Source organism: Populus nigra, chromosome 13 (assembly GCF_951802175.1).
Source record: "Populus nigra chromosome 13, ddPopNigr1.1, whole genome shotgun sequence".
Classification (NCBI taxonomy): Eukaryota; Viridiplantae; Streptophyta; class Magnoliopsida; order Malpighiales; family Salicaceae; genus Populus; species Populus nigra.
The window spans coordinates 11,721,032-11,744,967 of NC_084864.1; the positions used below are offsets into that span (position 1 = coordinate 11,721,032).

At 39.4% G+C, this 23,936-nt stretch overlaps 1 protein-coding gene across 2 annotated transcripts; it reads left to right on the forward strand.

Moving 5' to 3' along the window:
- The first annotated feature begins 251 nt into the window (after positions 1 to 251).
- Positions 252 to 23,693, forward strand: LOC133671145 (auxin transport protein BIG). 2 transcript variants are annotated; one of them, XM_062091795.1, is made up of 14 exons: positions 252 to 665; positions 920 to 1,026; positions 5,072 to 5,234; positions 5,341 to 11,426; positions 12,243 to 12,848; positions 12,951 to 13,131; positions 13,631 to 13,865; positions 13,961 to 18,508; positions 18,589 to 18,811; positions 19,063 to 19,467; positions 19,860 to 20,003; positions 20,758 to 21,783; positions 21,988 to 22,491; positions 22,629 to 23,693. In XM_062091795.1, exons 1-14 carry the CDS (start codon positions 392 to 394, stop codon positions 23,454 to 23,456), a joined length of 15,330 nt encoding a protein of 5,109 aa, XP_061947779.1. In that variant the 5' UTR covers positions 252 to 391; the 3' UTR covers positions 23,457 to 23,693. The 2 variants fall into 2 exon arrangements, with proteins under 2 accessions (XP_061947779.1, XP_061947780.1); XM_062091796.1 differs by having other exon boundaries at positions 923 to 1,026.
- The last annotated feature ends 243 nt before the right edge of the window (positions 23,694 to 23,936 follow it).

Below are 23,936 nucleotides of genomic sequence, written 5' to 3' on the forward strand. Positions count from 1 at the left end.
TTACAAAAATAAAATTATTTTCTTACGTCCTCTCTAGATTTGGAACCTCAAACTATTGCTTTGAAAAAATCCCAAAAGTAGGAAAGGGAAAGAGAGAGTATCCTACAGAAGAATAACTCTTTTCTTGCCAAGTAAGAAATCCCTAAACCCAATAAGAAGCATTTAACAGCATTTATAAAATTAAAAAATAAATAATAATAAAAAGATTCCACCATCACACAGCCTTTTACAAAAACCCATTTCCTCACTCTCCGTCTCCTCACAAAGTTATAAACCTCACTCTTTCTTTCTCCTTTCCTCTTCTCCAAACATCCCAAACGCGAACTCTCTCTCTCTCTCTCTCTCTCTCTCTCGAATGCAGTGATCTCCATAATTTCTTCACTCTCTGATCATGGAAGCAGACGACTTGTCAGTACTTCACAAATCACTCTTCGAAGACAAACTCTCTGCCACCGATCTCTTCTTACAAAAACTCCGTTCTGATACTTCCATCAAGTCAGCCCTCCAACGATTCTACTCGATTCTAAAACGCGGCGTTTCACTGATCGATGATGATGCTAATAATAGTGAACTGAAGTTAGGGTTTCAATTATGGACCGATTCGCAAATTCAATCTGTCGTTTCACTCGGTATCGCCATCGTTTCGTCTTCTAGATCTCTGTCAGGTTGTCTTTTTTACTCGATTTCCACTTTTATTTATTGATAATTTCTTTTAATTCATTTTTGTGTATGGTTGAATTTTAATTAGCAGTTCAGTAGTTAACTTGCTAATAATTTCAATTTTCTTTTATTTATTGATAATTTTTTAATTCGCTTTTTTTTGTATGGTTGAATTTTAATTAGCAGTTTAGTAGTTAACATGTTCAGTTCTTTTTTTTAAAAAAATTTTTTCTAAATATTTTTTTGTGTGCATAAATAGTAGAGCAAGCAGAGCCGATAGTAGTTGCTGTTGTGAACCAATTGGTGGAATTTGCTGTTTGTTATCTGGAGAAATCTGAGTTCAGTGGCAATGATTTCAGTATCCAGGTATGTGAATATTCGTTAAGTTATGCTGTGTGCCTTCATTGATTGCGTTTGGTTTATTTCTGTTGTTCTTTTATGTGAACAAAAAATGGAACCATATTACTAAAAAGGAATATCCATGTCCAATCATCTTTCTTGGATGATATTGGTATGACCTTATAGTCCTTTGTGAAGTAGGAATTTGACTTCCAGCATACCCTTTCTGCTTCTCGAGGAAGTTATCTTGTTCTTGCTCGAGGGCTTAGTCTTTTAATATATCAATGTGGTTGCTGTAAGCAAATAGGGAAATGTATTTATATATCTAAAAAAAGGCTTCTTAGCTATGGCATTTCATAATCTCTCTTTCCTGACTTTGAATAGTGCATGGTGCATGTTGCTACTCTTTGTTGCCTAGTTTGGAAGTTATTGGTATTTACTGGTGTGTTTGATCACAAGCTGAAGCGATTAACTTTATGTTATATATTAATTGGAATAAAATGTCATTGAACTTGAACCATGGTTTATGATTCTTGTCTTTTTTTTTGGGTGGTGAGGTATTAACCAGGTGAAAGAACGTCTCTTTTAACCAATTTATTTTCAAAACCCAAGTTTGAAAAAACCCAGGAATGCCAAAAGAACTCAACCAAGCGCTTAATCAATATGGTTTACAAAATTTATATATAGCTTGCTAAAATCCCAAAGATAAAGTAAAAAAATCTGTTTCGCTAACTGCTTATTGTACTAAATAATTTTGTATTTAGAGGACATCAATAAGAAGAGAAACTAAATTCTTCATTCTAAGTTAATTGTTGTTTAGATCTCACATGGAAAGAGAGATGCTGGTCAATAATCTTTGAAGTAACGAGGAAGAAATTCTATTCCATTCAAAGAGTGATTGGTTTAAGAAATAGTAAAAAAATAGGAAGTCCCAAAAACCTGCACCGCACCCAGTTTAAAGAATTACTCAATCCAATGTAGGATATATTGTTGTCTCATGGGAAATTTTTTTTGAAGAAAAACCAATCATAAAACTAAGTTGCCTCGTGGAGAAAGAAGAGGTGATATTGAAAGGGCTCACTTATTATTGGAAATATATAATATTTGGATGGATATAAGCAGAAGAAGTATTAGGAAGGGGAATAACAATTAGAAATTGAAGGATTATGGATTCTCAATCTCATGAAAGAAATGAAAAGTTCAAATGCCATTCCCATTAAAAATCCATTATTGACACTCCTTGAAAACTAGGAAGCAAGACATTTTAAGAAATGCAAGAACTGGCATCTCACAACAATTGTTTTGATAGGATGCAAATTTTGAGGATTTAGTGAATTTTGCTCCATTTAAATACTCTAACTACGTAAGATACCATATATATTTAAGATTGTTTTTATTCTCGCCTCACTTGAAACCTATTGAGTACATAAACCGAACTCTCTAACCTTTCTCGTGACAACATACGAGTCTTAGCAAAATCCAAAAGAGTTTGTTCCACGTGTTCTAGTTCATTGGAAAGACAGTGTAGAAAGAGAGTACTATTTGAATGCAAGTCTCCATACTGCGCATGGCAAGAGTTAAAAATCTAGGGATTATCATTGCAAGATTTTGCACAAGTTCGTTAAGCACTTGTTAACTAAGAAATTACAGTGTCCTTCATGTTGATTGCAAGATCTTTATCCATGTTTGAAAGAACACTGTATTCTTCAACTTGACGTCATAAGACTGAAATTGTTTTTCAGCTCCCTCCTTGACCACGTGATCTTCAATGTGATCGATAACTTTGTAATTTTTTGTTTACCAAAATCCATCACATAGACAAGTGGTTGTCTATAACTTTGTATTTTTTTAGGAATAGGTCTAGGGTTGGGCCGACCTCGAGATAAGTCTCCAGGCACGTTCTCCCCACTTCGCGATTCCTGTTTGCGTCTCCCATTAGCCAAATTAGATCTGTTATGGCTTGATCCAAGTGACCAAACCTCTGTTTCCAATGATCTAGTTTCTACTCCTACACGACACCCCAGAAGGCCTCTACTCCTACATCGTGGAATGGTCCATCAAAGAGGCTAATCTACTTTGATACCAACTGACACTCCTTATAGTGTGGATAAAACTAGGGTTTTCAAGCTCTTAAGTTTACAACCCTAACATTGTAGAGAAACTTTGAAAGGTTTATTTTATTCATCTAGGCTGCTTATATACTAATAAAAAGTTCTAAACAAAGTTGGAAAAATAATAAAAGATTTCTAATCTAACTATGTAAAAAACCTAAATCAACTAGGAAAATATAAGAAGTCCCAAACAATAACTTCTAGGCCTTGTTGATCTTTGATCATCATGAAATTTAACTCATAAGAGAATAGGGCCTTCAAAATTTTCTCTCAAAATTTTAGCTCGAGCTAGTGGTCGGATTAAAAATTATGCTTGTTTTACTAAACTATGACTTGTACTCTTATCAAATTCTTCAAAACCTAGAAAATCTTAACAATTAAGGAAATGATAAAATAAACATTATTATGCCAGGAATAATGAAAAAACTGCCCCACGTCAACATGTGAGAAAATGTTAGCATCTAAAGAGGTAGAAGGTATAGTGTATTTCCCCCTCATTTAGGTTCTGAAAGAAATGGAAACTTCAAGAGCTAAAATCCATCCATATCATAAAGCCAAGGAACCAATCCCCTCCCCTTCAAATGTCAATGCAAAAAATGGATCAAATATACATTACCAAGGTTTTATTGTATTGAAGGGGAAAATGAGGAAATCAGCATTATGAATTTCCAAGGAATTGCATTAGTGGCAGAAGATCCAAGCTTGGCTTCTTAGCTATTCAGCTGAAGATTGCACATAGCTTTGGAGAACCTTGTGCCCCAATGCATCAGGCTCTAGAAGAAAACACATAATTTACTGTTGAAGATTCTGAAGTAATTAAGGCAGATTTGAAGCTGATCTGTAGATGCTGTATATATTCAAGAACTCATTCTGAAATAAATTGAGAAGTCAGAATTTAACAACTCTCCATATTTACCCGTAGGAATATTTTTTGGAACAATATCCATACGCTTCTTGCTGTATGTTTTCCATACAACTTCAGGCTAACCAACAAAACCCTGTTGTTTGGGTTTTGTAGAACCTTGTCTTGGTGGGAACATTATGGAACCAAACCGTGGCCTACTAGTTGAGCTTAATTTGTTGAGATGCTTTCCATGTTATGATTCTTGCAAGCACTATGCAAGATGTGAGAATGGATCAGCGTTCAGGTCGATCTATGCTCCAAAGGAGATAGACATGAAATCTAATGCTTTAAATTTACTATAGTTGTTTGCCAAAGGTTTAAGGATTGTCTTTAATGCTGTGTAAGAAAAAGTCCTGCAATAATTAATGCTATGGTGATCCAGACCTAGTTCATAGGGAATATACATAAAAAAACTTTGCAAAAAAGAAATCAAGAACAACAGAGATATTGAATTGGTTATTCCTAGAATTCCTTTTGGCAAGCAATAGTTCTCCTTGCATCCCTGTCATGCCACACTTCCGGTGGTGGTGGTGATGGGGAATTCTTGGGTGATATTCAAAGGAAATGGAGATGCACTTCTAAATATTTTCTGTTTTGTTGCTTTATTTAGTAGGATGATTTATTCTCTGTACTAACTTTGTGACCTTTAGCATTTTCATAAACATATAAAAATTTCCTCTTATCAAAGGATAGGATATTGTATGCTTGTCATTTTGTACTCGGTGAATTGTGTGGAGAATCATCTTGCCCATTTTGGTTGAGTCCTTGAAGATATAGATTTATTTTTGTTTTTTCTTTCTTTCTCATGTGTACTTTAGATATACATTTAGAATGACTATTGATACTGTAGTGATATTTAGCTACAACACTCAGTATCATCTCTTTTAGATAATTTGTTTGGATGTTGTGTTCTTTGTTTTTCTTTGTTTTTCAGGTAGTGGTTTTGTGTGCTCCAGCCTTCCTGCCCCCCTCTTGATTTGTTGTGCTTTAGGGATTCCATTACCTTTATTACATATAAGCTTCTTTAACTGATGTTTGGTTGATTTGTCTTTTCCAGAACAATATGGCTTTGCTTATGGAGTTGGCATTGGTTGATGGAGTAGATAAAGTCACAAATACATTGCAGTCTTGCTCTGAGAATAGCATTCTGGAATTGCCGATGGTTTCTGGTGATTGTTGTGGTATTGAGTTAGATGATCACATAAAATGTAGTCTTCAAGGTATTCTGAGCTCAATGCAGTTATATATATATATATTGATTTTGTCTGATGCTTTGATTTTGTACTGAAGACAAGCTCTCTTTTGCTGTTTTCTCTGTTTGAGAAGGAGTTGGTTGCTCAATAGGGGAGAAACCAGTGGACCGGCTGTTAATGAAATTAAAATCTGAGTGCATTCAGCCTGAGTGGCAGGCTTCTGGGATCAGCGGGCATGACAAAGATTTGAACAATTTGATCTTCCTGTCTCAGCACTGGGCTGTTGTTCATGTGGATTGCGTCCGACGTCTAATGTCATGCTGTCACAAACTGATAGAGTTGCCAGATATGCCTGGTGAAAAAATTGCAGGTCCAGATTTCTGCAACAGACTATCTGTTGGTTTGAGGATATTGAAGCTGCTCAGAAATTTGATAAAGGACGTCCCTTACATTGAATATGATGCTTCAATGTTACAGGAGGGTGCTTCATGTGCTGATGCATTCCCTAAATTGTTTAGACTTCAATTTGACTTTGTAAATAGTCACACTGCTGTTGAGGGTAATTTGGAGAGTATTATCCTGTCTCTGTTGGAAGAGTTTCTTCATGTGGTCCAAGTTATTTTCTGCAATACCAGTGCTTTTCAGAATATCCAAGCATGTGTGGTTGCTTCTATATTGGACAACTTGGACTCTTCTATATGGAGAGACGACAAATCTGCTACTAATATAAAGCCTCCTCTGGTATACTTTCCTCGAACTGTCCTTTATGTAATAAATCTTATTCTGGATATCAAGAGACAAGCACATCAGGCTCTTGATTTGAAGGAGTTTGACACGGATCTTGTTGGTAGCTCTGCTGAATTTCTACATGATTGCCCTTCATGCCTTGCTCATTTTGAGCGTGTCCCTTTGCTTAAAAGGTTCACAGCCGATGAATTATTGAGAATTATATTTTCTCCATCAACTCAGTGGATGGACAATTTGATGGATCTTATTTCTTTTCTGCACTCTGAAGGAGTAAAATTAAGGCCAAAAGTGGAGAGATCTCATTCCAGTTGTTCAAAAGCTAATTGCTCCGCAGAACTGGAAAATGCAGTTTGCCATGAAGATGAAGCCCTTTTCGGGAACCTTTTCTCCGAAAGTGGTCGGTCGGTGGGATCCGTGGATGGGTATGAGCAACCAGTAGCAGCCATCAACTCTTTCTCCAGCAATTGCAATCTGCCAATGCAAGCTGCTACTGAAACATTGAGCTTTCTTAAGGATTCTGTCTTTTTTCATGAATGGTCTCCTTCTATTTTTGAGGATGGGTGCAAAAGGCTACAAGAGAACCATATTGATACATTGCTTTCTATACTCAACTGTCAGGGCTGTTGTTTTTTGGAAGATAATTCTTCTGACAGTTGTGCTAATTTGCATGAACAGAGAAAAACTAGGCACATCCATGAACTTTGCTTTGAACTATTGCGGAATCTTCTTACTCACCATGCTTTGTCTGATTCTCTTGAAGAGTACCTTGTTGAGCAAATTCTGAAAGTTGAAAATGATGCATTTGCTTACAATGATCAGACCCTCACCTTACTAGCTCACACTCTTTTTTCCAGAGTGGGTGTGGTTGGTAGCCAGTTGAGAACCAAACTTTATGAAGGCTTTGCAGGTTTCATTGTTGACAAGGCAAAAATTGTTGGTTCAAAATGTCCTTGCTTTAAGGAACTCATTGCGAATCTTCCATCAGTGTTTCATGTTGAGATTCTTCTAATGGCATTCCACTTATCATCCACAGGGGAAAAGGCAGCCCATGCAAACTTAATATTTTCTTCCCTTCGAGCAGTTGATGCTCCATCTGTGGGTTTTAGTAGCACACAATTGTCATGTTGGGCTCTACTTGTTTCAAGGTTGATCTTGCTGCTTCACCATATGATGTTTTATCCACGTAATTGCCCTTCATCATTTCTTCTTGATTTGCGTTCAAAGTTGAGGGAAGCACCAATTTGTGGTTCACTTCTGCCAAATAGGGTTAATGATCAGTTGTTGTCTTGGGTGTCGATTGCCATGAAGAATTTATTGGGTGCATGTGCTGAGGAAGAGCCTCTTGTCAGTACCTTGATCAATCAATTGGTTGACATTTCTGCTCTTCCTCCTTCACTTTGCAGAGATGAACTGGCCATTGAATCCTTATGCTTGAGTTGGAATGATATATATGCCACCTTCTCATGGATTCTGGGATTCTGGAAAGGTAAAAGAGCTTCATCTGTAGAAGACCTTATAATTGAAAGATATATTTTCTCACTTTGCTCAGATATTCCTGCCATGAGTTCTGCAGCAGACGATCAACTTTCACTTGGGAGTGAGCCTTTAGCTCAGGACATATCTAATATGGCATATTTCTTTTGCTTCAGTCGCTCACTTTTGGGCCATGGCAATAATATTGGCAAGGGTTCAAACCTTACAGATGCTATAGTTGGTGTTCTGCACGAAATCTGTGCCTTGAACATACCCGAGGACATCAAGGAACTAGGATGGGATTTTTTAAGAACTGGGTCGTGGTTGTCTCTAGTACTTTCCTTGTTCAATGTTGGCCTCTGCAGATATTGCATGAAGATTAAAGTCCCTGGAGTGACTCCATTCTGGATTGAAAACACTGCAAGTGACAATCAGTTTGTCGCTGTTGCAGAAGGTCTGACTTCCTGCTTAATTGAAGCTGGCCAAGTCTCAGTGCTGGTTAGGATGTTATCAACCTTGCTAAGCAGATATTTACTGGCCTATCAGAAAGCTTTCCTTGCAATTATTGATAATGACCAGCATGATGTGAAAAGCTTCCCGTCTCTCCTGCTTCTCAAACATTCCAGCTTTGACAAATGCCTGCTCGATGAAGTCTTCAAGAATGGAACCAGTTTTTGCAATCTTGGTTATGTTTTTGATCTCCTATCAAAGTTGGATGTGGTTGTCGACAAAAGGGCTCCAGGTATTCAATGTAAGGTGTTTTGGGAGTGTATGCTGCATGGTTTTCCCTCTAATCTTCGAACTCCTAGTGCAGTCTTTCTCTCTTGTACTCTCACCATAAGAGGCATCATTTTCCTTCTAGATAAGTTGTTCAGAGTAGAAGATCTGAGAGAAAAAGTTAGCCTGGAGACTGAGGTAATGCGCCAGATTCTAGATTCAGTGATGACTGTCAAGTTCGATAGAATCTTTGAGAGCCTTCAAGGGAAATGTGAAGACATTGTTCGTAACCTCGGTACTGGATCAGAACTGTCAGATTATACTGACCTGTTTATGATGAAGCACATGGAAGGGTTTTTAAGAGAAATCAATGGCAGAGGAGTGAGTGACAGCAGTATCTATGAATGGATTATTACTAAGATCATCAATACCGCAGATAGCCTTAAAAAAGATCCTATAAAATCTGTCATCTTCAAGTTTTATCTTGGTGCAGAGGATATGCCTGAAATGCTCAAGGATTTCTGTGGGTTGCAACGTGGTGATTTGTTAGTTCTGATTGATTCCCTGGATGATTGTTGCTCTGAATCAGTAAATGGGAAGGTGCTTAGTTTCTTTGTTGATATCTTATCTGGAGATTTTTGTCCAGATCTCAAACAGAAGATAAGGGAAAAATTCTTTGGAATGGATTTGCATGATTTGTCAAAATGGTTGGAGAAGCGGTTATTAGGTTGTGTGGTGGAAGCTTCAGAGGGTGGCAACTGTGCAAAAGGGAATTCTGTTTCTTTCAGAGAAACAACCATGAGTTTTATTCTCTCTCTTGTATCCTCACCCTCTGAGGCACATTTGATGGAACACAGTCATTTATTTGAAGCAGTGCTGGCTTCACTCGATGCTGCATTTTTGCTATTTGATGTTCATATTGCAAAGTCCTACTTCCATTTTGCTGTTCAACTATCGAGAGGGGAATATTCAATGAAGTTGCTTTTGAAGAGGACCATAATGCTGATGGAGAAGCTTGCTGGTGATGAACATCTGCTTCCAGGACTGAAATTTCTGTTTGGCTTTCTTGGATCTCTCTTGAGTGATTTTGGATCCACTACGAGCAGCTTGGAGAAGTCTTTAGGGAAGCCTGTATTGAGTGGTAGTCTTGGAGCAGGTTCTGTCGCTTTTAAATCACTCGGATCAAGAAAGAATTCTGACACTTTGGTTCTTTCTGCAAATCAAGAAGGGGGATCCTCGGCCCTTGAATGTGATGCAAATTCTGTAGATGATGAGGAGGATGATGGAACATCTGATGGTGAGGTAGCTAGCATAGACAAAGATGAGGAGGAGGATACCAACAGTGAAAGGGCCCTTGCCTCTAAAGTATGTACATTTACATCCAGTGGCAGCAATTTTATGGAACAACACTGGTATTTTTGTTATACTTGTGACCTGACAGGATCAAAAGGCTGTTGTTCTGTCTGTGCAAAAGTTTGTCACCGTGGTCATCGTGTTGTTTATTCTCGCTCAAGTCGTTTTTTCTGTGACTGTGGAGCTGGTGGTGTTAGGGGTAGCAGCTGTCAATGCTTGAAAGCTCGAAAATTCACTGGAAGTGACAGTGCACCTATTCGTAATACAAGCAATTTTCAGTCTTTTCTGCCCTTTACCGCAGATGCAGATCATTTGCCAGAGAGTGATTCTGAGCTAGATGAGGATGCAGCTATAGATGCAGATAATTCACTCAGGTTATCTATTCCGAGAGAGCTTCAGGATAGGATGCCAATGTTACTTGAAGAAGTTGATGTTGAAGGTCAGGTGCTTCAAATTTGCTCTTCATTGTTGTCTTCTATAACCAGCAAAAGAGATCCAAATCTGTCCGTGGATAAAAAAGTTATTTTAGGGAAAGACAAGGTGCTTTCATATGGTGTTGAACTGTTGCAGTTGAAGAAGGCGTATAAAAGTGGGTCTTTGGACTTGAAAATAAAGGCTGATTATTCAAATGCCAAGGAACTCAGATCACATTTAGCTAGTGGTTCTCTTTTCAAATCTTTGCTCAGTGTCAACAATCGAGGTCGACTTGCTGTTGGAGAAGGGGACAAAGTTGCTATATTTGATGTTGGGCAATTAATTGGACAAGCCACCACTGCACCAGTAACGGCAGATAAGACTAATGTCAAGCCTCTCTCAAGAAATGTTGTTCGCTTTGAAATTGTACATCTTGCTTTCAATTCAGTGGCAGAGAATTATCTTGCTGTGGCAGGATATGAAGATTGCCATGTCCTCACTTTGAATCCTCGTGGTGAAGTAACTGACCGGCTTGCCATTGAACTTGCTCTGCAAGGTGCATACATTAGGCGGGTTGATTGGGTTCTGGGTTCTCAGGTTAGATTAATGGTGGTAACTAATAGGTTTATTAAAATATATGACCTAGCCCAGGACAACATAAGTCCAGTGCACTATTTCACACTGCCAAATGAGATGATTGTGGATGCAACCCTTATTATGGCTTCTCAGGGAAGGATGTTTCTTATTGTACTCTCAGAACAAGGGAACTTGTTCAGGCTGCAATTATCTTTGGAAGGTAATGTTGGGGCCACGCCATTGAAGGACATTATTGCAATTCAGGACAGGGAAATCAATGCAAAGGGCTCATCTTTATACTTCTCTACTACATATAAGTTACTCATGTTATCCTATCAAGATGGCACTACTTTGATGGGCCGGCTAAGCCCTGATGCAACATCTCTAACTGAAATCTCTTTTGTTTATGAGGATGAACAAGATGGTAGGAAGTCACCAGCAGGTCTGCATCGATGGAAAGAGTTGCTTGTTGGAAGTGGATTATTTGTTTGCTTCTCCAGCATGAAATCAAATGCTGCACTTGCTGTATCCTTGGGGCCTCATGAGCTACATTCCCAGAACATGCGGCATACAGTGGGATCAACCTTGCTTTTAGTTGGATTAACTGCTTATAAGCCATTGTCAAAAGACAAAGTTCACTGTCTTGTATTACATGATGACGGAAGCCTTCAGATATACTCACATGTCCCTGCAGGAGCTGATACTACTGCAAGTGTGACAGCTGAGAAAGTAAAAAAGTTGGGTTCTGGTATTCTCAATAAAGCTTATGCTGGTGTGAAGCCAGAATTCCCCCTCGATTTCTTTGAGAAAACAGTCTGCATCACAGCAGATGTTAAATTGGGTGGTGATGCCATCAGAAATGGTGATGCTGAAGCAGCCAAGCACACCTTGGCTTCAGAGGATGGCTTTTTAGAAAGCCCCAGTCCTGCAGGATTTAAGGTATTGCTCATGAAGTTATGGTTATTGATTTTACATACCTTTTTTAGTGGCACCAAATATTTATACCTATGTCCTTATATTTTTCTCTTTTGTTTCCCCCAAATCATGTTTTTGTTTGGACTATTATTTGAAAGTCAGCTTTTAACCACTTAGCAGTGTTGGAAGATTTGATGATATGTTGGTGGGTTTTTTCTTTTTTATTGTTATGGACACTATGGTGCTAAAATTTGCTGGATAATGATGCACATGGGGAATTGGTTTTATCAATAGTAAGTCTAGTTAGCCTTTTAAAGGCAAGATTATAGTGTTAGTGTTCATAATTTGTAATTAGCATTGGATTTTGGACAGCAAATTTTTCAAGTGGTGGCAAATAGCACCTTTTCTAAGTGTACTTTTGTTTTGACATTTTGCTTGACACAACGGCAAGTGTGTGCGATAATGCTGAATGTCACTTGTCAAACAAGGGAAAAGAGAAACTTGATTTTACTTTATATGATTATTCAGAATGATGTTTCTGTTGAAAGAAGCATATTCCAAGTCTAAAGGGGGATCTACATATTCTGTTACTTGTGCAGACTTAAGATTAGCTTGTACTTTTCTTGGTTATCAGCTGTTAAAGTATTTTTTCTGTTATAGTTTCTGCTTGGCATCTATATCATACTATTTTTGCAGGTCAGTGGTGATCAATGTCACTGCTGTTTATCCTAGTTCACAATTCGTTATTTATAATCATTATTTCCTTTGATTTTTTTTTTTTAGTTTTTTCAGATCTTATAATTGGCATTTTCTTTCATAACATGCTCCTTGTTTTTTCAGATATCTGTATCCAATTCAAACCCTGATATTGTTATGGTTGGCTTTCGAGTGTATGTGGGGAATATATCAGCAAGTCATATACCCTCTGATATTACCATTTTCCAGAGAGCAATTAAATTAGATGAGGGCATGCGATCCTGGTATGATATACCATTTACTGTTGCCGAATCACTCCTTGCTGATGAAGAATTTACGATCTCTGTTGGGCCAACCTTCAATGGCACTGCACTTCCTAGAATTGACTCGCTTGAAGTATATGGCCGAGCCAAAGATGAATTTGGATGGAAGGAGAAAATGGATGCAGTGCTGGACATGGAAGCTCGTGTGCTTGGCTCCAATTCATTGCTTGCAGGGTCTGGAAAGAAGTGTCGGTCGCTGCAGTCTACTTCTGTTCAAGAGCAGGCTGTATCAGATGGTCTGAAGCTTCTATCAAGAATATATTCACTGCGTAGATCACAAGAAGATGAAGTAAAACTGGAGCTTAGTGAACTCAAGTGCAAGTTGCTGTTAGAAACTATATTTGAAAGTGACAGAGAACCGTTGTTGCAAGCCGCTGCTTGCTGTGTCTTGCAGGCTGTTTTCCCCAAGAAAGAGAGATATTACCAGGTAATCTCATAACTTGATTATTCCATGTAACACTGTTTACGCCTTTCCCTCTATTTGTGTGCGCACTCCAAGTACTCATGAATATAAATACGATGGTATTAGGTCAAGGATGCAATGCGGCTTCATGGGGTGGTGAAATCAACCTCTGCTCTTTCTTCAAGATTAGGAGTTGGAGGAAATACTGGAGGATGGATTATTGAAGAGTTCACTGCTCAGATGCGTGCTGTATCTAAGATTGCATTGCACCGTCGATCAAATTTAGCCTTTTTTCTGGAGATGAATGGTATCACAAACCCCTTTTTATATCTGTCTGAACCCATGGCATGCAGCCATGCACAAGCATGATGTCATAAATTAGATTCAGACTGCACTTCATACAGATATTGTACCAATACTAAATTCATTCTACCAAGCACCATTAACATTTATGAAGTGTCATACATGTAACACAACAGTTCTTTTACATGCTATTTGACAAACCTAGTTAGCCTGGTATTTGTTCTCAACGGATTTCTTACAAATTCCATGTATATTGTCATAATTGGTGGGGTTCAATGTTCAAGTTGCATACCCCTGCCAATGAAAATAATGCTTTCTCATATCTAGATTCCACGGGCCTTCTTGTGTCACATGATCTTTCAATCCCCAGAAAATTTACTTTGCAGTGTTCCTCAAGCCTTGTTCCCTAGGAGAGTGGGTTGTGTGTGCACATAGTAGTGATTATACGCACTTTTACATTTATAAATTGATACAAACTACATTTGCTTTTGTAACTGTTGTAGGTTCTGAAGTGGTGGATGGGCTTATGCAAGTTCTTTGGGGAATTTTGGACTTGGAGCAGCCTGACACTCAAACTCTGAACAACATTGTTATCTCTTCTGTAGAACTCATTTACTGTTATGCTGAATGTCTGGCTTTACATGGAAAAGACACAACAGGGCGCTCTGTTGCCCCTGCCGTCCTATTGTTCAAGAAACTTCTGTTCTCCCCCAATGAAGCAGTTCGAACTTCCAGCAGGTTGCAGTTCTTGTTTTTTTTGGCCCATTTTTTTATTAAGTTTTATTCCTCAGGTATTCAAGTCATCATGTGTATCTTTTTGTTTGCTTTTCCAGCCTTGCTATATCATCAAGATTGCTCCAGGTTCCATTCCCAAAGCAAACTATGTTAGCAACAGATGATGTTGTGGATAGCATGGTCTCTGCATCTGGACCAGCTGAGACAGCTGGGGGAAATGCACAAGTAATGATTGAAGAAGATTCTATTACGTCATCAGTTCAATATTGTTGTGATGGCTGTTCCACTGTGCCTATTCTCAGGCGAAGATGGCATTGCACTGTTTGTCCCGATTTTGATTTGTGTGAGAATTGCTATCAGGTTCTGGATGCAGATCGGCTTCCTCCACCCCATTCTAGAGATCATCCTATGACTGCTATTCCAATTGAAATGGAATCTTTGGGAGGAGATGGCAATGAAATACACTTTTCCACTGATGATGCAAGTGACTCGAGCTTGTTGCCAGCCACTACAGATGTAAGCATGCAGAGTTCCACTCCATCAATTCATGTCTTAGAACCCAATGAATCTGGAGACTTTTCCGCTTCGGTGACTGATACTGTCTCAATTTCTGCTTCAAAACGAGCTGTGAATTCCTTGCTTCTTTCTGAATTTCTTGAGCAGCTGAAAGGATGGATGGAGACAACCTCTGGTGTTCGGGCAATCCCTGTCATGCAACTGTTCTATAGATTGTCATCTGCAGCTGGAGGACCTTTTGTGAACAGCTCCAAGCCTGAGACCTTAGATCTAGAGAAACTAATTAGGTGGTTCTTGGATGAAATTGATCTCGACAAACCTTTTGTTGCCAGAACCCGTTCCACTTTTGGAGAGGTTGCAATCCTTGTCTTCATGTTCTTCACCTTGATGCTCCGGAACTGGCACCAGCCTGGGAGTGATGCCTCTGTTCCGAAATCAAGTGGAAACACAGAAACTCATGATAAGAACATTATGCAGGCGGCTTCTGTTTCTTCTCAGTATACCTTGGAATGTCAAGAGAAAAATGACTTTGCATCTCAGCTGCTACAAGCCTGCAGTTCTCTCAGGAACCAAAATTTTGTCAATTATCTTATGGACATACTGCAGCAGCTGGTTCATGTTTTTAAGTCCTCTACTGCTAATTTTGAGGCCACCCATGGTGTGAACACTAGTTCTGGATGTGGGGCTCTATTAACAGTGCGGAGAGATTTACCAGCGGGTAATTTCGCTCCATTCTTCTCGGATTCGTATGCAAAAGCTCACCGTAGTGATATTTTTATGGACTACCACAGGCTATTATTGGAGAATGCTTTTCGATTGGTGTACACCTTAGTTAGACCAGAGAAGCAAGACAAGACTGGTGAGAAGGAGAAGGTTTACAAGATATCATCTGCAAAGGATTTGAAGCTAGATGGATATCAAGATGTCCTTTGCAATTACATCAATAATCCTCATACTGCATTTGTGAGAAGATATGCAAGGAGGCTTTTTCTGCATCTGTGTGGTAGCAAAACCCACTATTACAGTGTTCGAGATTCATGGCAGTTCTCAAGTGAAGTGAAAAAATTCTACAAGCACATAAACAAATCTGGTGGCCTTCAAAGTCCCATCTCTTATGAGCGAAGTGTGAAAATTGTGAAGTGCTTGTCTACAATGGCTGAGGTGGCTGCTGCAAGGCCTCGAAATTGGCAGAAGTACTGTTTGAAGCATGGCGATGTTCTATCATTTCTCATGAATGGAGTGTTCTATTTTGGTGAAGAGTTTGTCATTCAGACTCTCAAACTGTTAAATCTGGCCTTTTATTCAGGAAAAGACATGAGCCACTCCTTGCAGAAAGCTGAATCAGGGGACTCTGGAACAAGTACAAATAAATCAGTGGCACAGGCTCTGGATTCTAAGAAGAAGAAGAAGGGTGAAGATGGAACTGAGTCTGGGCTGGAGAAGTCCTTTTTGGATATGGAGGCAGTTGTAGATATCTTTTCTGACAAGGGTGGAGATGTCTTGGGGCAATTTATTGACTGCTTTTTACTGGAATGGAACTCAAGCTCTGTGCGTACAGAGGCCAAGTCAGTTCTTTATGGTGCATGGCATCATGGGAAACAACCATTCAAGGAAACAATGTTAATGGCCCTCTTGCAGAAGGTGAAAAATTTGCCAATGTATGGTCAGAACATTGTTGAGTTCACTGAACTGGTCACCTGGTTGCTGGGGAAGGCCCCCGATAACAGTTCAAAGCAACAGAGCACTGGACTTATTGACCGATGTTTAACCCCTGATGTCATTAGGTGCATCTTTGAGACACTTCATTCACAAAATGAGCTCATAGCTAACCATCCAAATTCTCGCATATATAATACTTTAAGTGGTCTGGTAGAATTTGATGGTTACTATCTTGAGAGTGAGCCTTGTGTTGCCTGCAGTTCTCCTGAGGTACCATATAGTAGAATGAAGCTGGAGAGCTTGAAATCTGAAACGAAGTTTACTGATAATCGTATCATAGTTAAATGCACTGGAAGCTACACCATCCAAACTGTGACGATGAATGTTCACGATGCACGCAAGTCTAAATCAGTGAAAGTGTTGAACCTGTACTACAACAATCGGCCTGTGGCTGACTTGTCGGAGTTGAAAAATAATTGGTCCCTGTGGAAGCGTGCAAAGAGCTGTCATCTTGCTTTCAACCAGACTGAATTGAAAGTGGAATTTCCCATTCCAATCACTGCTTGTAACTTCATGATTGAACTGGATTCTTTCTATGAAAATCTTCAGGCTTTATCCCTTGAACCACTGCAATGCCCACGTTGTAGTCGACCTGTCACTGATAAGCATGGAATTTGCGGCAATTGCCATGAAAATGCATATCAGTGCAGGCAATGTCGCAACATAAATTATGAGAATTTGGATTCATTTTTGTGCAATGAGTGTGGATACAGCAAATATGGTCGTTTTGAGTTCAACTTCATGGCAAAGCCAAGTTTTACATTTGATAGCATGGAGAATGATGATGATATGAAGAGGGGGTTGGCAGCCATTGAATTGGAATCAGAAAATGCTCACAGAAGATACCAGCAACTTCTGGGCTTCAAAAAGCCCCTCCTTAAGATTGTTTCAAGCATTGGTGAGAATGAAATGGATTCACAACAGAAGGACTCTGTTCAGCAGATGATGGTATCTCTGCCTGGACCGTCATGTAAGATAAATCGTAAGATTGCTCTTCTTGGTGTCTTGTATGGTGAAAAATGCAAAGCTGCTTTTGACTCTGTCAGCAAAAGTGTTCAGACACTGCAGGGGCTTCGTCGGGTTTTGATGAGTTACCTGCACCAAAAACAATCTGATGGTGCAGTTGCAGCATCAAGGTTTGTGATTTCAAGGTCTCCAAATAATTGCTATGGCTGCGCAACTACGTTTGTTACACAGTGTTTGGAGATATTACAGGTGCTATCAAAGCTTCCTAATTTGAAGAAACAACTTGTTACAGCTGGCATCTTATCTGAATTGTTTGAGAATAATATTCATCAAGGTCCAAAAGCAGCTCGTGTCCAAGCTAGAGCTGTACTTTGTGCTTTCTCTGAAGGTGATATCAATGCAGTAACTGAATTAAATAGTTTAATACAGAAGAAAGTCATGTACTGTCTTGAACATCATCGCTCCATGGACATTGCCTTAGCTACTCGTGAAGAGTTGCTATTGCTTTCAGAAGTATGTTCACTGGCTGATGAATTTTGGGAATCAAGATTACGTGTTGTTTTCCAGCTGTTATTTTCATCAATTAAATTAGGTGCCAAGCATCCTGCAATAGCTGAGCATATTATTCTCCCTTGTCTGAGAATTATATCTCAGGCTTGTACTCCTCCAAAACCTGATACTGTAGACAAAGAGCAAGGAACGGGGAAGTCTGTTTCTGCAGCACAACTGAAGGATGAAAATAACGCAAGTGGTTCTGGATCTTTGAGTGGGTTTGTGAGTGGTAACAAGTCTGCACCAGAACATACAGAAAAAAATTGGGATGCTTCTAAAAAGACTCAGGATATTCAGTTACTAAGTTATTCAGAGTGGGAAAAAGGAGCATCATATCTTGATTTTGTCAGAAGGCAGTACAAGGTGTCTCAAGCAGTTAAAGGCTTAGGCCAGAGATCTAGGACCCAGAGAAATGAGTATCTGGCACTCAAATATGGCCTTAGGTGGAAGCGCCGTGCTAGTAAGACTTCTAAAGGTGGTTTATTTGCATTTGAGCTGGGTTCCTGGGTGACTGAACTTGTTCTGAGTGCTTGTTCACAATCTATTCGATCAGAGATGTGCATGCTCATTAATTTACTTTGTGCTCAGAGTTCCTCAAGACGATTCCGGCTGTTAAACCTACTGATGGCTTTGCTACCAGCTACTCTTGCTGCTGGGGAAAGTGCAGCAGAGTACTTTGAATTGCTTTTCAAGATGGTCGATTCTGAAGATGCTCGTCTGTTCTTGACTGTGCGTGGATGTTTAACTAGCATTTGTAAATTGATAACCCAAGAAGTGGGTAATGTTGAATCTCTGGAAAGAAGTTTGCACATAGACATTTCACAGGGATTCATTCTCCACAAGCTCATAGAACTACTTGGAAAATTTTTGGAGGTTCCGAATATCAGATCCAGGTATTAATGCTTGCTTGCCTATTCTATTCTGTGATTATACTGTTTGTTTTATCTTTTAAATAATTTGATCTTGATGGCAGTTTTATGCGAAATAATCTGCTGTCTGATGTCCTTGAGGCTCTTATAGTCATCCGTGGCTTGATAGTGCAAAAGACAAAGTTGATCAGTGATTGCAATCGCCTTCTGAAAGATCTTCTAGACAGTCTACTTCTGGAAAGCAGTGAAAATAAACGACAATTTATCCACGCTTGTATCTGTGGTCTGCAAATCCATGGAGAAGAGAGGAAAGGACGAGCTTGTTTGGTATGGATTAATGAGTTGCATTACCTTGTCTTGTTGACTCATATATGTGCTGCTCTGTCACTTTGCATAATTTGTTTATCCAGTTACATATAACTTCAATCCCAGGGTGTAACTGATCACTATTTTGCAAGTATATAGTTAATTATACTCCATATCAGTTGCCATTTCTTCTTCATTCGCAAGTGTATAGTTTAATATGTGTGGGTCGTTAAAAATCCTCATTTCCATTTGAATTTCTTCTGTTTGTACAGTTTATCCTGGAGCAGCTTTGCAATTTGATATGCCCTTCAAAACCAGAGTCTCTTTATCTGTTGGTTCTAAACAAGGCACACACACAAGAAGAGTTCATCAGGGGATCCATGACTAAGAATCCATATTCCAGCACTGAAGTTGGTCCGCTGATGCGTGATGTTAAAAATAAAATTTGCAACCAATTGGATCTGCTAGCCCTTCTTGAAGATGACTATGCGATGGAGTTGCTGGTTGCTGGGAATATTATATCTCTTGATTTGAGCGTTGCTCAAGTTTATGAGCAAGTTTGGAAGAAGTCAAATAGTCAATCTTCAAATGCCGTGGCTAATTCTACTTTGTTATCTGCAAGTGCTGTTACATCAGCCCGAGATTGCCCACCCATGACTGTGACTTATAGGCTTCAGGTTTGTTAATACCATCTTGATTGACGACTGTTCATATTTAATATATTTTTTTTGTTGATGAGAGATGCGAGATGCGAGGGTGTGCCATTGAAAATAATAAGCAACCATTGCATTATGTCATTGATAACTGTGGTTTGCCTTGGCATGGTTTTTTCTTATGGAATTTGTATCTTGAAATTGGTCCAACAAGTATGTCTCCAACACTTGGACCCATAATTGGTGCTATGATGAGGAATTTGAGGATAAGATGCATTGAAACCTTGAAATCCCTTCCTCATCTTATTTTGATTGAGTTCTTATGTCCTTGCTGAGAACAAAAGTTTAGTATGTATTATGACTTTGATCTCGTGGATATTATATTCAACCCATCCTTTTTCTTGTATATCTGATAGGGATTAGATGGTGAAGCAACTGAACCTATGATTAAAGAACTGGAGGAAGATAGAGAGGAATCTCAAGACCCAGAAGTTGAGTTTGCAATAGCAGGTGCAGTTCGAGATTGTGGTGGACTAGAAATTCTGTTGGGCATGATCAAGGTGAGCATGAATATGCCATAGACTGGAACATCTACAGTTTGAACTCTATCTGTACGACTGAAAAAAAAAAACAGGGGTTTTAAACAGCATGAATCCACTACTGAAATGCTAGTTGCTTTATTATATAGGGAAAAACATCGCCAATAATTTCATTTGGGAAATGATGTTGGTGACTTTTGTCATACGATGAACTCAAGCATGAATTCAGTATTTCAAAAGTTTTTTCTTTTGATTCCTTGTATGCTTTTTTAGGTTATGAGACAGGTGTAAAATCAAGTTATGTGACTTGCTATATCTGTCTTTAATCAGTTTTTTTTTTCCTTTTCCTTTTATTTACTGATGTATGCCTTATGCATGGCTCAAATTTTTCAAACAGCTTCTATTTACAAGCACATCTGGATCAAAGTACATGACTTTCATGCTGATCTTGAAATTCTCATGTTCTTAGCTGCTTGTTTATTGTTTGTTTGTCAAAATTAAAGTCTTAATGTTTGGCTGAATTACAACGCGACTATTATTCTGTATTATCGTGGATATACAAAGACATGCAAAGACATGCGAGGAATGTATGGTTGTGTAAGATATAATCTTTCTTAATCAGACCATAATTATCTGATAAGAGTCTGACTTTGATTGCATTCTTTATTTGTTGTTTCAAGGAAATGTATATAGGCTTTTAATTATAAAAGTTAACTAAGTTCGTTCAAATTTCTTTTCATTATTGAGATGTCTGACTTCTAAGTTGACTGTACAGCGTTTGCGAGATGATTTCAAATCCAATCAGGAGCAATTGGTCGCAGTTCTTAATCTCCTAATGCATTGCTGCAAAATACGAGAGAATAGACGAGCTTTGTTAAGGCTAGGAGCTTTGGGCCTTCTTCTTGAAACAGCAAGGCGTGCCTTCTCTGTGGATGCCATGGAGCCAGCTGAAGGCATCCTTTTGATTGTGGAGAGCTTGACATTGGAGGCTAATGAGAGTGATAATATTAATATTGCACAGAGTGCTCTTACTGTTTCTAGCGAGGAAACTGGGACAGGAGAACAGGCCAAAAAAATAGTTGTCATGTTCCTTGAAAGATTGTGCCACCCTTCAGGACTAAAAAAGTCAAACAAGCAGCAGAGGAACACAGAAATGGTTGCAAGAATCTTGCCATATCTGACATATGGTGAACCTGCTGCAATGGAAGCCCTCATTCAGCATTTCAACCCGAATTTACAAGACTGGAGGGAATTTGACCAGTTGCAGAAACAGCATCAAGAAAACCCAAAAGATGAGAACATCGCTCAAAAAGCAGCCAAGCAGAGGTTTACTGTGGAAAATTTTGTTAGAGTTTCTGAATCACTGAAGACAAGTTCCTGTGGAGAGCGCCTAAAGGATATTATCCTTGAGAAAGGTATCATAGATGTTGCTGTTAGACATCTTAGGGACAGTTTTGCAGTGACTGGGCAGGCTGGGTTCAAATCTAGTGCTGAATGGTCCTTGGGTTTAAAACTGCCATCTGTCCCTCATATATTGTCCATGCTGAGGGGATTGTCAATGGGGCACCTGGCTACACAAAGGAGTATTGATGAGGGAGGGATCTTACCACTGCTTCATGCTCTGGAAGGAGTCGCTGGAGAGAATGAGATTGGGGCGAGAGCTGAAAACTTATTAGATACATTATCTAATAAGGAGGGAGAAGGATATGGATTCTTGGAGGAGAAGGTCTGTACGTTGCGCCGTGCCACTAGAGATGAAATGAGGCGCCGAGCTTTGAGGAAGAGAGAAGAGTTGCTTCAGGTAATGTCCTGCCCCACCAACTGCTATGCTATGTTGTATTTTTTTTCAGATGGCTGTGTTTCATTATAAAGAAAAGGAAAATGGGACTCAAAATCTACAGCAGATTACCAGTGTTCCCTGTATTGCTAGTCATAATAACATGAAAGAATCTAACATTGCTTGCAATTTAATTGTTCTTGTGTTCTCTTTTGTTAATTCTAACAGGGACTTGGCATGAGACAAGAACTGGCTTCGGATGGTGGTGAGCGAATTGTTGTTGCTAGACCAATCCTGGAAGGTCTGGAAGATGTAGAGGAGGAAGAAGATGGATTGGCATGCATGGTGTGTCGAGAGGGATACAGTTTGAGGCCCACTGATTTGCTGGGTGTCTACTCGTTCAGCAAACGAGTGAACCTGGGTGTTGGCAGTTCAGGAAGTGCTCGTGGGGAGTGTGTTTACACCACTGTCAGTTATTTTAACATTATTCATTTCCAATGTCATCAGGAGGCAAAAAGAGCAGATGCAGCTCTGAAGAATCCAAAGAAAGAGTGGGAGGGGGCTACCCTCAGAAATAATGAATCTCTTTGCAATTCTTTATTTCCTGTTAATGGGCCATCTGTTCCACTAGCACAATATATCCGCTATGTAGACCAGTATTGGGATAACCTTAATGCTCTAGGACGTGCTGATGGAAGCCGGCTGCGGCTATTGACCTATGACATTGTTCTGGTAAGGAACCATCATTTATCTTCTCCCCTTCCATTATGTTTTATATTCATCCTGTATATTGAAGTTTGAAAAAAAAAATCATGAACAATTCATAATCAGAGCTCATGCTTTTAATAGTTTTACTTATTATTCTGTAGATGCTAGCTCGGTTTGCCACAGGAGCATCATTCAGTGCAGAATGTAGAGGTGGTGGAAGGGAAAGCAATTCTCGATTTTTGCCTTTCATGATCCAAATGGCTCGTCACCTTCTTGAACAGGGAAGCCCATCCCAGCGCCGTAGCATGGGAAAAGCTGTGTCATCATATATAGCATCTTCCTCTTTGGATTTCAGACCTTCTACTCCTGTAGCACAACCTGCTCTAGGAACCGAGGAAACCGTCCAATTTATGATGGTGAATTCCCTTCTCTCAGAGTCCTATGAATCATGGTTGCAACACCGCCGTTCCTTCTTGCAACGTGGAATATACCATGCTTACATGCAGCACACTCATGGCCGTCCATCGAGTCGTGCATCACCCACTTCATCAAGCACAGTCAGAATAGAATCTGGAAGTCCCAGTGGAAGCCCTGCAGCTGAAAAAGGTGGAGCTGATGAGTTATTTTCTATCGTTCGACCTATGCTTGTCTACGCAGGCGTGATTGAGCAGCTGCAGCACTTTTTCAAGGTCAAAAGGTCATCAAATGTGCCACCTGCTGGGGCTGAAGGAACTTCTACAGGATCAGAAGGGGAAGATGAGGGTGGAAGTTTGGAGGGTTGGGAGATCATAATGAAGGAGCGGCTGTTAAATGTGAGAGAAATGGTGGGGTTCTCCAAGGAGCTGCTGTCGTGGCTAGATGAGATGAATTCGGCCACTGATTTGCAGGAAGCCTTTGATATTATCGGTGTTCTAGCTGATGTATTATCTGGCGGGATTGCACGGTGTGAGGACTTTGTGCATGCTGCAATTAACGCGGGGAAAAGCTAAGGTGCAGGGATAATCAGGAGCATGCTATGTGTTCTATTGTGTTGTAAGCTTTGTCCTCTCTGCTTTTACCAATATTCTTCTTGTATCTGTATCTTTTTTTCTGTTCTTTTTTTTTGTCCAAATCCTACGAACTTGGGTGTTTCCAGCATCTTCATAAGATAATGGACAACGAATATATGGTGAACACATATTGCTCTTGTTAATTTGCTCTTGTTAATGAAATTGTTTTTCCCCAAAGACTAGTGGTCTCATTTTTACGTTACTGATTCTTACCAGTCTGTCCTTTCTCCACGATGTCGAACTCAACTCACTCATGGCTGATTCCCTCTAATATTCTCTTGTGCGTTATAGAGCATCGGCTAATCCCTCTCCTGCTGGCTGGCATCAGGAATCTATAAAATACTACTTGGTGTAAATTATATGCATTTGAACTTTTAACTCCCGACTGGGATTGCTATTTAGAATTTGAATTGTTTTAAT